General features: G+C 42.2%; 1 protein-coding gene across 2 annotated transcripts in view; it reads left to right on the forward strand.

The window, feature by feature from the left end:
- Positions 1 to 13601, forward strand: part of LOC133356666 (sushi, von Willebrand factor type A, EGF and pentraxin domain-containing protein 1-like) — a 77348-nt gene that overhangs the window by 44194 nt on the left and 19553 nt on the right. The window contains exons 21-27 of one of the 2 annotated variants that reach the window (XM_061574304.1): positions 958 to 1046; positions 3124 to 3291; positions 4022 to 4252; positions 5574 to 5741; positions 7212 to 7424; positions 8729 to 8825; positions 11462 to 11541. In XM_061574304.1, coding sequence (XP_061430288.1) covers positions 958 to 1046; positions 3124 to 3291; positions 4022 to 4252; positions 5574 to 5741; positions 7212 to 7424; positions 8729 to 8825; positions 11462 to 11541 — 1046 coding nt within the window. The remainder of the gene's footprint in view (positions 1 to 957; positions 1047 to 3123; positions 3292 to 4021; positions 4253 to 5573; positions 5742 to 7211; positions 7425 to 8728; positions 8826 to 11461; positions 11542 to 13601) is intronic. The other variant, XM_061574305.1, reaches the window with a different exon arrangement.

A 13601-nucleotide genomic window follows, 5' to 3' on the forward strand; every position in this document is an offset into this window, starting at 1 on the left:
ACTGAACTGTGGATGAGACACCGCGTCATCCTTGCTCTCAAGATCGCAACATAGCCATCTGGGTACAAGTCTGACTCGACTCACTCAATCACAAGTAACATTCACAACAAGGCAAGCCGCAGGCCTCGTTGCCAACTAGGCCTCGTCTCTATCATAACAAATCAACAGCATTATAAAGGCATCCACAACACCACAATGGTCATTCTAACACCACAACAGCACTCCCAGTACCACAAGAACACAAACGAACTCAGACAATGCTTCCCAAAGTCCCACAATGCACAGTTACAGCTGCCTCCACTGGGACCCGATCCGTGCCACCATTTTGAACTCTGTGTAATGGCTGACGCCAGCCTCGTGGCCGAAAGGCTGTCAAATTCTAACTTCCTGGTCACGGGACCAAACTCAACCCCAAAACAGGAAACTCCTGCGTACACACACCCCCACTCCTGCCGCGGAACAAAACACCCGCCGTGAGGCAGAACAAATACGATACACTTAGTGATAGAAAGGGACAGTGTGATAAAACACTGAGAGAGAATAAACGAGTAATTGGTAGGGGAGGCACAACTATTTCTGGCTATGGGATTTTATCTTGATTTTGGGGGGAAATTGTTCAGTTTCCGACATACGGAAAATTCGTGTTACGGATCGATCTCGGGAACCTAACCTGCCTGTTACCCGGGGACTGCCTGTAAGTGGGTGAGTGGCACACATTGGGAACTTCATTTCTTCCACAGCATAACTGACAGTGTCTATTTTTGTCCAATGTGATTGTCTCGTTTGGATGGACCCAAGTCCAAATGTAATATGTACATTCACAGAAAACAGGAAGAATGATCCAATGGTAATTGCTTTGTAGATCAGAGGAATTATGCTATATTTCAATTGACTTAACTATTGCAATACTATTTCTGTCTTTCAAAGAATATTTGTTCTGAATGAACTTTGTTTCAGGTTCACAATTAAAGGTAATGACACGAGAGAGTGTCTGGCTGATGGGACATGGTCAAATATCACTCCTACCTGTGAAAGGGAGTCCATTGGTAAGGAACTTTATAATTCTATGCAACACATCATACATACTCATAGAAGCTAATTGCCCAGCCAATAGCCCTAAGCACACATTACACCCCCTTTATATAACCTTTTCGTTATTTTGGGAACATTCCAGAAGGTCCCTCAAATCGCCTCCCTCCCCTGCTTTCCACTAATTATGTCCCTTGGTATCATGCTCCACCTCTCACTCTCCTCCTCCTTTCTCTTTCCCGCCAATTCCCCCTCTCCGAGTCCTCAGCCAATCCGATGCTTTCCTGTGCCTTGCAACACACCAGCAATCATTCATTCATTTTTTAGCTTTTTGTCGACTGATGTGAAGTTTACATTACTCTAAGGTGTCCTCTAATGACCCTTACACCTCCATAGGTGAGCCAAAGTCTAGAATTAACAATCAGTATACAAAACACATCAGTAATTGCCTATTTATAAAACCTGCAGGGTTGAAAACCTTAATTGATAAAGATTTGAAAGTGCATAGCTTCAGTGGCTTCCGCATATCTGAAGAGAGTTCCAAACAGCCGTAGAAGCACATCTGAAAGCACGCGATGCAGTGGCCGTCTTTGTTTGACGGTTAGCCAAACGCCGCTGCAAGGATGATCGAAGTTTGCATGATGGTTTATGCTCATTGACGATATCGGCAAGGTATCGTGGTACATTTGTGGCAAGCACTTTGTGTGTAATGAGCGTGAACTTATAATGTATTCGTTCAGCAACCGGAAACCAATGTAGTTCAGCGAGCACTGGACGGACATGGTTGGATCTTGTAGTCCCCGTAACGACACGTGCTAAAGAATTTTGTCCACCGTGCAGCTTGTTAATGTTTTTGCCAGACGTCCCATAGAATAGGGAGTTGTAATAATCGAGCCTTTCATATGAACGTAGCAAAAAGTACACACATTACACGTCATTTTGTTGAAGCAGCACTAAGCCATTATTGCATTTGCAATACAATTCAAATCCTTGGTAGAGAGCAGAGAAACTCACATGAGCATAAATTATTGTTGGGCTCAGCCACGTAATGATCTGGTCAAATTTCTGCAGTTAAGACCTCTCCACCACCTGACATAGCGAAACTAATTAAATTGTCACGTGTACAAGCGTTTAACAATGGGCCAATCATTATAGTTTCAACTCACCAATACGTTGAAGAATCATTCTCACGAACAAATGTTTACTTATTTAGGTTTTATTTTAGTACAGGGAAACCCCCTTTGGCAAATAAATGGTAATTTTAGATGGGGACCGAGTTACACCATAGAAATAAAAGACGAACCAATCAATCCAAAACAACTGTTCATATTCAGGTTCCGAATGGCAAGGTCGTGCATCAACATGGTGCAATTAACACAAGAAATAAAAGGCGATTAGAACACATTACATGCACGCAAAAAATGTAGCAATTGGATTAAACGCATGCTTGACAATTTCACTTGTTGGGCAGTATCAGATTGTGGTGTGTCTTAACGACGTAAATTTTTTGACAGACGATTATGTGGGTTAATACAAAATCAATTAGAAATATTAATATGGGTTTAAAAAACAATCTGCGTTTTAAACATACTTGGATGTGTGGGTTTTGTGTGTGACACGGTGCTTCATTGGTAACCTCAGACCATTGGTGGGATGACCATGCTGATGGTAGCACGAACGGCACCAATTCTGGACACTCACCCGGCTCCTAATTTGCCATGTGATTTTGTGCCGTGACTCCACCCATTCTGCATGGTAAACGGGGCCAAAAACTGCTACAATATAGCTTATATGGATTTAGGGTTCACTCCAAGATTGCACGTCTTCAATTGTATTCTTATGAGCAAATTGTACAAGAAGAGGCGGGTAGAACATTCCCTCCACTTTGCTCTGGCTCAAAATCACCAAGAAGTGGTCCCACTGGAAATTTGTGGATTGGGGGAGGGGGGTTTCTGTAAGTGGCAGCTAATTACTGTACTCCCGTTTGCATTCGTCCACAGGTGTCTGCACAGTTAAGAGCAGTTATTTATGTGGATGAATGCCAAGAGTGCTCCCTGTCTTAACGTGGATAAAGTCTACTCTGTTTTCTTGCAGGTCAACCGTGTGAAAGGCTAGGTAACATAAGTAAAGGTCACGTACATGTGAACCAAACAAACCCAAACATAGCAAAGTATGCGTGTGATGACGGTTATGTTCTGGAAGGACCTTCAGTAAGAACATGCAAAAATAACAAGTGGAGTGGTTTGGAGCCTATTTGCAGAGGTATGCTCTACACGGTACGACCTAATGATTAATGGCTATCAGACACCCATCTTAAGAGGTGATTATGATCAAGAGGATAATTATAAGATACTCATCTTGTACTTAGGATGCCTATGTTAAAACCCTAGTTTGATGTCTATGGCGAATAATATTTCTCATACGTAGGGAATTTTATTGCCTCGGCCCAGTCATGGTGTAAGAAATCATCGTCTCAAAATATTCATTGTGTATCTGGCTTAAGTAATATAGTAATAACACTTAACTCACACGATAACAAGTTTTGAATTATAATCACATTCAGGGGTAGAATTTAGCCCATCTTCCCTCCATCACAGGTATAACTTTGTGCAGTTAATAGTCGTCAACCTGTGAGACTGGATCCCACAATGAGAATGTATAATTTCCACCGCTGGCACAAGGCTGCCTAGACAAACATGAGTGCCGCCCTATTGCTGACACTGACTTTTAAATGTTATACACACGTGCTGTCAAATTTGGGGATGCCAATGAGTGAGAGCCATGAGACACGAGGTAGCAGGAGCTTTCAGTGGACACAAGGTCCTTGTAGCATTGCCTATAACCACCAGCATCACTGCCTACATCGTTGCTCCCTGGAAGGTCGGTTTCCCACACATAATTATAGTTCTGGACGTGTGAGAAGAAGGTGCAAAAATCGACAGCCTGTAATTAAAATGTTATTTTCCATTAATTAATGCAATAGCAATCACAGTGCGTCTTTCCACAGTGCTCTCCAGCAATGAATGCGGAACCCCACCAATGATAGACAATGCTGATTTGACTCAAGATGTGTTTGGCAAGTCAAGTTTTAAGATAGGGACTAATATTAACTATAATTGCAAGCCTGGCTATACTACATCAAGTGGTTCTGTCTCCATCTCCATTCGATGTAGATCAATGGATGATCGTGGTAAATGGAACATTCCTGTGAGTACATGCAATGGTAAGTTCGGTAGGTGTAGGGGAAATGAGTTTTAGCTTAACAGCACATGCACCCAAACAGTATTGGTATGTTAAATGTATTCGTACTAAATTCTCATATATATGCAATAATGTACAAATAAGGATATTAATTACTCTTTATAGTATAACTGGCAATGAGAGGATAGATACCCTCTTGATGGGCTTTCCGAGCCTTTGCTCGGTGATGTGGTCTCTCAGGAGCGCATTTACCACTTATTGCAGAGAGGTTCATGGATCAAATCCAGTGAACACTTTGGTCAGTGGACATTAATTATCCTATGTCATTCGTAAGAGGAAGCCATGGTCCAAATTAGAAAAATTACCCGCAAGTTTGTAACTTAGAATGTGCATAGCAATCATCGCACCCTAAAAAAAACTTGGCAGGACTATCCTGAAAAAAAGGGTTGTGAAACTCATTGAGGCTTTCCTGGGTAAACATGGATAATAATTATTTTAAAAAATGTACCACACACATTTATATGAGAATTTGAATCTGGTTGGCAGCATCATATGGTACATGCAGCGGGTGTTTGAATGTCCTGAGAGAATTGTAAATCGTGCTCTGTATCCAGAGGTCGTGCATCCAGGACACCATGAATAGTAAAGAATAGTGATGTACACAGAAAAAAACATAAGTATTCATAATGCAGTGTATAAGTGACGTCATGAATATCAATGAGCTCATGGGCACTAATGGATGATTATCAATATATGGCATAGAATTAAGGCTTGTATTCATAAGTCACGGCTTGGCTCTGGCTCCTTTGCGCCAGCTCAAACCCGGCTCTGGAACCATGCTCAGGATTTCCATGAGATGATCCTCAACCAAGCCACGGCTGAGCCATTCTTGCGTTTTGGGAAGCAACTGAGCTGCTCAAGCCTGAGCTGAGCCGTGTTTGAGATCGACCAAGAACAGAGCCTCGACTAAAGCAAAATACGACTCAATCGTTTTCATTGATTAATAAATGCGAATTCAGTCATTGTCTACATTAAATACCATTACGCATGCCGATTTTTTTAAATCTGGCACGTCACTGGAATTGTGAAATTAGGATTACAAACAAAACGTGAGATGTAAAATTTGTGCAGTTCCAATAACAAGCACAGAGCTTTAATTTGAGACGACGACTTGCACGTCTCTGGCTGCAGCACGTATTAAAGTCAAGACAAAATATAGCAGTCAGTGCCCTGCTCGCAAAACCCTTACAAATGCATGAGCATTTAGTTTGAATTGACTTTAGTTTGAATGGATGAGTGTTGCTTTGAATACTAATATACGTGATATTGTATTTCCATTGCAGAGGCATGTCAAATTCCAGGCAACATAGAAAATGGTGAAGTAGTAGTGGATAATAGTAACCCAAGGAGAATCGTATACTTATGCAATGAAGGATATATATTATTTGGAAATAATATGAGGACGTGTTCAAATCTCGGAAAATGGAGCGGAAAGGAACCATCTTGCAGAAGTACGTCTTGCGCTGCTGCCACCCTGTCACCATTGGAACCTCATTTGCCAGTTACAAAATATGATAATAGTTTTTTACCCTTTTATCTGGCAACAAAACTGACACATTTTTTTACAAGAAGTCATGTTTGCATTGACCACAATACCTGCAGTCGGAATGCATACTCTGATAGTTCATTGTCCTTGAGTTGTGCGCCTTTTGGCGTCATCTGGTCCATCACCATGTGAGACTAGGCTCTAAAGAAAGCTGTCTCGGGTGTGGACCAATCAATTTCAAGGACAGTGCATACATTATCAGAGTTATGTTTTTTGTTTGCATTCCAACTGCAGGTATTGTGGTCAATGCAAACATGACTCCTTGTAAAAAAAGGTGTCAGTTTTGTTGCCAGATAAAAGGGTAAAAAAACAATTATCATATGTCACCCTGTCATTTAGGGTGGTGACAAAGCCACGTAGTTGAACGTTCGGTGTTTTTTGCAGAGGTTCGCGGTTCAAATCCGGCAGGTGGATCTGACTATTACTGTAGTTGTACTGACTCAAAATGGCCTTCTCGAAATGAGTAAGCCAATGTATGCCGGTGTCATGGTCCAAATTTTCTAAATCCAAAAAACTACCATCAAACTACTCAAATGAGATCACACGCATCAACGACCGCATACTTTTTGATACGTAGTGCCTTTTGTAATAGCCTTGCACTATAAGAATGTCACGAATAGCACATGTACTAAATTGTTATTATCTTGGTCTGGGTAAATTAAGTATCGTGTGTCGTGCCACTGATGTTAAGAATGGCAGCCAGTTTCATCGTGCCAACTTTGTACAGTCGGTGTGTAACAATTCTTCCCTTGAAATAAATTCTCACTATGCCGATTCCTGCATCGGAATGCATATGTAGGAATCTCATATTTTAACGTTCGCCTAAAGTTTAAAGAGCATACAAAGCTGTAAAACGAGACATTAAAATTGAAACGAAGTCGGTAAAAAATTAGGCAAAAAATAATGGAATTGCGACCTCGAACCATTACAGTTAAATCGCTGGGGGTGGGAGGGAATTATTGAATTCCTTGGTTACAGTTTATGGCAATGTAAATGAGTGCATTCATCATTTATGAATAGGAAATAAAATTGCCAGTCATGTACAGTTTCATTATTTCACGTTATTGTCTGCGATATCGAATTTTTCACCACAACCTCTGTCAGTGCAATAGTCCCACACTTTGATCTTCGAGCTGGTTTGAATAAGGAAATTATTTCTGTTATTTCTCAGTTTTACTGCACTATACAGATTCAATAATTCTGAAAAAGAAATGCCAAATTGATGTCGAAGTTTTTGTGCAAGGATGCACCTTTGCCAGGCGGCAATCAATGCCAGGTTGGGGATGGTGATTAGAAAGCAATGTTATACACAGTAAAACCTCTCCAAGCTGGACTAATAGTTTTCATGATACATTGTTGGTGTGTGTTTCTCTAGTCGCAGGAAACGATGTATGTGGGACTCCTCCTAATATACCCAATGCAATGCTGATAGAAGAACATGAGCAGCAGGAGAGCTTCCCTGTGGATACACGCGTTCGTTATCGTTGCAAACCAGGATACACGGTATCTCCCGGTTCATCTTACACATTGTATTGTAGAAGAGAAGGCAATGCCATTAAGTGGGACATGCCTAAACTGAAATGCTCTCGTAAGTCTCTTTTTTACTTAAAATTTCTTATAAATATCATGATATCGTTGTATAATGAAATCAGATGTTTGAAGATGTTTTTGTAGAGATCAGAAGCAGGAGAAATGTTTTGTTTTAATAAATGTATCCCCTTACCCATTAACTGATCTCTTAATGCAATAAAAAACTAAGAAAATGTAAATATCTGTTCTGGTCTACAGCAGGATTTGTTATATAGGAAGTAGACATTCTTGAAGTGACATTCATTTTACAAATCCTTCCCACTTAACTTAATACCACTTCTTCTTGGTTCTTTCGGTAAAGTCACGTAGAAGGGAAGTAATAAAATAATAAAAATAAAACATAATAAAACAATTCTCACGACGTTTCGGCCACAACGCAAGCAGCCGTCCTCAGGTGAAAACCAGGTCCGTCGAGGCGACAGAGTCTGAATGAAACAGCACACGAGCTTGGAGTATATATATAAGCTGGGCGCATTGACAAAGGAATTTGCATATCAAAAGGAATTTAGCATATTTATGGGAAATGCAGGAATGTGATTAGTACTGCATATGCATGTGCATTATGCAGGATTAACAGCATCAAAGGGAGCTGCAGTTACTGCTGCTGCAGCAGTTGCTGCTGCTGCTGCAGTTTCTGCTGCTGCTGCAGTTGCTGCTGCTGCTGCACTTGCTGCTGCTGCTGCACTTGCTGCTGCTGCTGCACTTGCTGCTGCTGCTGCACTTGCTGCTGCTGCTGCACTTGCTGCTGCTGCTGCACTTGCTGCTGCTGCTGCACTTGCTGCTGCTGCTGCAGTTGCTGCCTTATCCATTTTAATATAACACTATGTATTATTCTACCCACCCTAATGTGTATCATACTGCTATATGTTTACTGTACAATTACGACACCATACATTACTCTGCACACTGCACCATGCCAGTGAGTGGAACGCGGTCTGAAAGTCACCGTAAACGTGAACACAATCAGTTAAGATCCGAAATGGTTTATTACGTCCTTCCAATGATTGCTAAGCCAGAATCCATCTTCTCGGTTGAAATTGTCTCTGTGTTTGTATATGTGGATCGCCTCATGAACGAATCTCTCATGATAGCCAGATGGCTTGCAGAGAACCTCTGTCTTGGAGAAGTCAATGTCATGTGAGCCCACTGAATTGTAACAGTGATCTGCCACGGCTGAGGTGTTTGTCCTACCGTGTTTCAGGTCTGCCTTATGTTCACGGATGCGGTCCGAGACATGTCGTTTGGTTTCTCCAATGTAACTGCTACCATGTCGTTTGGTTTCGCTATTTACACTTTTTGCAGCCAAAACCTGCAGTTTTCCGGGCGAAATTGAAAATGGATATTTTGAGGGAGATTCATTCCAATATCGGCGCATAGTGACATATTTCTGTAATAAAGGGTAAGTTTACACGTCTGAACTTTTATTTTTTGTAATTTAAAATCCATTTCTGTACTTAAAGGATGTGCTCCAACATGCAGTGGATCTCTCCACAAAATGAGAGGTCCATCATTTTCCTCTGCTGCGCCTCAGTCTTGAACTCATGACTCAACCTACTGTCCAAATGTACTCTCTATTCTAGATTTGTAAGCTTTCGTGACTACAAGGATTCATATTCTTGGGTTTTTTTTTGGTAAAGTCACGTAGGTAAAAAAATTAAATTAAAATAAAATTAAAATCACGACGTTTCGGAGGCAACACAAGCCTCCGTCTTCAGGTGGAACCGTCACAGCACGCTCGCTGTATCAAGTAAATGAGAAATTCCAAGAGATCCGACCCCGTATATATACTGCTTGAGGGGGAGGAGCCAGGGAAGGTCCCTGGATAGGAGTTTTTTTTTAAATCCTTTATATTAAGTTCGCGTGCTTGCGTGCCTGCGTGCTTGCTTGCTTGCTTAGGACCGTGCAAATCTTTCGGTCGTTTTTTAACCCACTTCCCGTGATCCAATCGAGCTGACATTTTCCACACAGACTCGTTGTGCCAGACAAATATTGTTCGTGAAAAAAAATTCCCAAAAATTTACACTTTTTAGGCAAAAAAAAATAATTTTACATATATTCAAATAGAACGCATTCATGGCTTTGGCTGAACGTCAGAGTGTAAGAGCACAGAGCGTAACCCCTCCACAGGCCGTGGTGGAGTAGCGCAGTTGGTAGCGCCCTTGCTTCCCATGCCAAAGGTCGCGGGATCGATCCCCGCGTCCTCCACAGGCGAATATATTTTTAAATCCTTATTATTAAGTTCGCTGCCACGCATATAAAGGATTTATAGTGAAAAACTTTGTTTTTACGGGTTATACTTATTATTATGGTAAGGTTGCTGCGGCTGAAGCTACGGCTAGTCTACATTGTTTTATCATGTTTAGCTTTTTTTTCACACGCTGGTTTCCTGCTTTAAGTTTTACCCACAAAGCAACGTAGCAGGAGACTGTTCCTTCCTGACCTGCTTTTTTGCTTTTACCATCTACATGGCAGGGGCTCGGTCCCATTAGCAGCAGCCGCACTTTAACAACTCTGGCACCCCCTCTTCTCAGCCATAACAAAGGCTCAGTCCTTTGTTATGTAGACTAGCCGTAGCTTCAGCTGCACCAACCTTAACATAATAATAAAAAAAAACTCCTATTCAGGGACCTTCCCTGGCTCCTCCCCCCTCAACCAGTATATATACGGGGTCGGATCTCTTGGAATTTCTCATTTACTTGATACAGCGAGCGTGCTGTGACGGTTCCACCTGAAGACGGAGGCTTGTGTTGCCTCCGAAATGTCGTGATTTTTATTTTATTTTTTATTTTACTTTTATTAATTTTAATTTTTTACCTACGTGACTTTACCGAAAAAAACCCAAGAATATGTGCTCTCTATGTCGCACTTCGCCGCAGGGTTTTTTTTAGCTGCAATTTGCTCAGTTTGGATTACACAGAGCAACATTGTCCACTACTGCAAAAAGATGGCAGGATCTCCTAAAAGCAGACTTGAGACCCGATACGGGTTTCCTGGGTAAACAAGCATAATAGTAATATCACTTACTGCTGTTTATTGAACACAGATTCGCATGTAAGTATATGATATACACTGTTATGAACACACTGAAATTATAGTTGATGCAAACTGGCCCGGTTTCTGTCTGATACCTTGCAACAATTCACTGGTAAGACCACCTCATCTGTACTTAACTCAGCTCACTTGGTATCCTTAATTATGGACATCTCACTCTCTCCAGGTGATTTGCTTATTAGTTTTGATGTAGTTTCTTTGTTCACTAAAGTTCCTGTGCCCGACACCATTGCAATCATTGAATATGTGGTTGAAGAAATGGTCCAGAGCTGGTAGGCCATGTGGCCAGATGACGAACATATCATCTACGTATCTCTTTCACAAGGAAGGACGTAGGGTGGATGCCTGGATGGTATTTGTCTCAAATTTCTCCATAAAAACATTGGCTACAACTGGAGATGTTATCTACATGATCCCAATCAAATGTAGACATTTTTTCAGTCAATGTTTAGTGTGATTGCAAGAGGGTCTTGTCTAAATTATCTAGTTCAAATCGGAGCAGTCTTATTCTCTCTGAGATCAGGGCTCAGCTGGTCCTGAACAAGATCCCTTTAGCATTAGGAGAAGTGACAGCAGCAGATGTGAGTGTAAATGTGATCGGTATTACTTTAGTGTCGCGGCATCTCTTCAGAAAAGTGAGCGATTCGATCATATGAACCTTCTTGTCTCGAAGTTTGTTGGAAGATCTAATATTTGTTAGGAAACCATCCCCCTGATATATTTATTTATTTAAAAAAATTTTTCTTTCCAAGTGGCTTTACCAAAAGACCCAAAGAAGAAGAAGACCTACCAGAGAATGGGTTGACACTGACGACATCATAAGAGATTGGTGCCAGAAAGATGTACACTACTTGAACATATTGGCATAAGACAGAGAAAAGTGGAAACAAATGACGAAATGTGCAGTGGACACCTTTGGGCTATCTGCCCATGGATTGTGATGATGATGATGCTAATGTGAAAATTATATTTTCATCCCAAAAGGTACACTATACCGGAAAAACACACAAGCCTGGAGTGCCAAGCAGATGGGACATGGTCTCACCAGACCCCGACATGTGAACGTAAGAACGACAAGAGAAATGTATTAATCATGACTACATTATTTAACGGTAACATCCGAGGGGTAATATTACCAACTAGCAAGAATCCGCGAAAATGTAGAGGCTCTGATGATTTCATAAACTGATTATTTCTCTCAGAAATATTGATTGATCATATGTATGAATATAAATATATAAATGAATAAATATATGAATGTCATAAATAAAGGTATCAATATCATACCTGTCAACTCCTTATCAGTGCCTACCATATTACAAACTAATTCATACCTTATTGGTCACCCCGTGCCCTTATAAATCCTAACGTTCATCCTACAATGGGGAACTTTGACCGGTGTGTTGGTGGTTTCCACCGCGCACATTCTATGCATGAGACCTTACATGTGCGAATATCTGCCATCATGCCCGACCAGAAACAATGTTTTTAATGGTGGAAAGTGTTGTTAGCTCCCTCAAATGCAGGAAGGCAGTGGCCATGCACCTCCCCTACCAACTTTTTACGTATGGAGGTTGGCACAACGAGACAGTAGGACTGTGTGCCGATCTCCCAACACATCAACAGCTCTTCATAATTTACGAATGTCGAAGCTGTTGGAGGCCTGTCCTGTTTTTGACTGGATTTAGCTATGGCACGAATGGGGTCAAGCGTCTAATGTTCCCATTGTACTTGACGCCATTCATCTTGATCCAGTCCAAAATCACGATCGTCGAGGGATAGGCTCTGGTTTGCCTTCCTGAATGTGCACAGGTGCTGTGAGGCATGCCGCGCCAGGTGAGAGTGGTTTACATCTGGGTGAGCCCTTAGCATATGCACAAGTACCTGCCTCAGGCAGACACGATAAAGCATCCACATTGGTGTGGCGCAACCCCTTCCACCTCATAGGATAATTCTTGCAGCCTATCAATCTACCTGGACATTTGACCAGAGGGTCGATCGATACGTAACGAGTATTGCAGTACTGCGTGGTTGCAAATTTCATCAGTACAGATGCAGTGACTAACTCGAAGACGATAAGACATTGGAGGCACTTCTTTATGAACGAGCACCATTGGGATTAACGCACTTAATATTTAGTCCGTCTATTATCGGTGACACTACTTAGCCAGGACAGTTGGTAGGCTGTTTGACTAGCGGTGCCCAGAGATGGTAGAGACAGAGATGACGACGAAAAGAATTGTGGAGACAACGAGAAGAATGGTGAAGACGATGAGAAGAATGGCCAAGATGGACTTCAACAGCATGGCGGGTTCCCACTCCAACAACAGCCCCGAGGTCCCCCACAGTAGCCCCTCTTATACTATCAGTGTGGCCTCGCTCCGCCCCGGCCACGCCCCCTTTCTGGAACCTACTATCGGGTTCCTGGTGGGCCCCTTCCGTGACCCTTTTCACTAGATGTCAGGACTGCCGTATGCCGCATATCCCCTTTTCTGCCAGCAGCCAGCGCTATGCCACAATGGCCAGGAGCTCTCTCCTCGTTACGCAGCAGCATTGTTCGGCCAATGACAGGAGCCAGCTGCCATATGCTATCACCACTTCCCTGCCCGACTGCACATAGGATAGGATGGCCCCAATCCCTACATCGCTCGCATCTGTATCCAGTGTGAAGGGCAATGGAAAATCTGTATATAGCAATGGTGGCACCTCTGTAAGGAGTGTCTGCAGATTTTTTTAAATCCCTGTCCTCTTTTGTACCCCACTGGAATTTCTGCCCCTTAGCTGTAAAGTGCGTGTAGGGGTTTCGCGATGGCTGCAAAATCCTGCACGAATCTGCAGTAATATGAAACAAAACCTATAAATCTTCTAACATCCGGCACGGATACAGTTGTGGGCCATTCCTTAACACACCGCATCTTTTCTGGATCAGTACCTTCCCCCGTTGCACTATGTGCCCTAAATATCTGACGGAGGGCCGTGTGAGGTGGAATTTAGAAGGCTTGAGTTTTAAATGTGCTTCCCTGATACGTGATAAAACCGTCCTCCGGACACAATTACGTCGTCCAAATATATCAGGCAAATGTCCCACTGGAGACCTGTCAGTACCAGCTCCATGAGCCGTTGG

Source organism: Lethenteron reissneri, chromosome 55, assembly GCF_015708825.2.
Source record: "Lethenteron reissneri isolate LAM-NWPU_2019-01 chromosome 55, ASM1570882v1, whole genome shotgun sequence".
Classification (NCBI taxonomy): Eukaryota; Metazoa; Chordata; class Hyperoartia; order Petromyzontiformes; family Petromyzontidae; genus Lethenteron; species Lethenteron reissneri.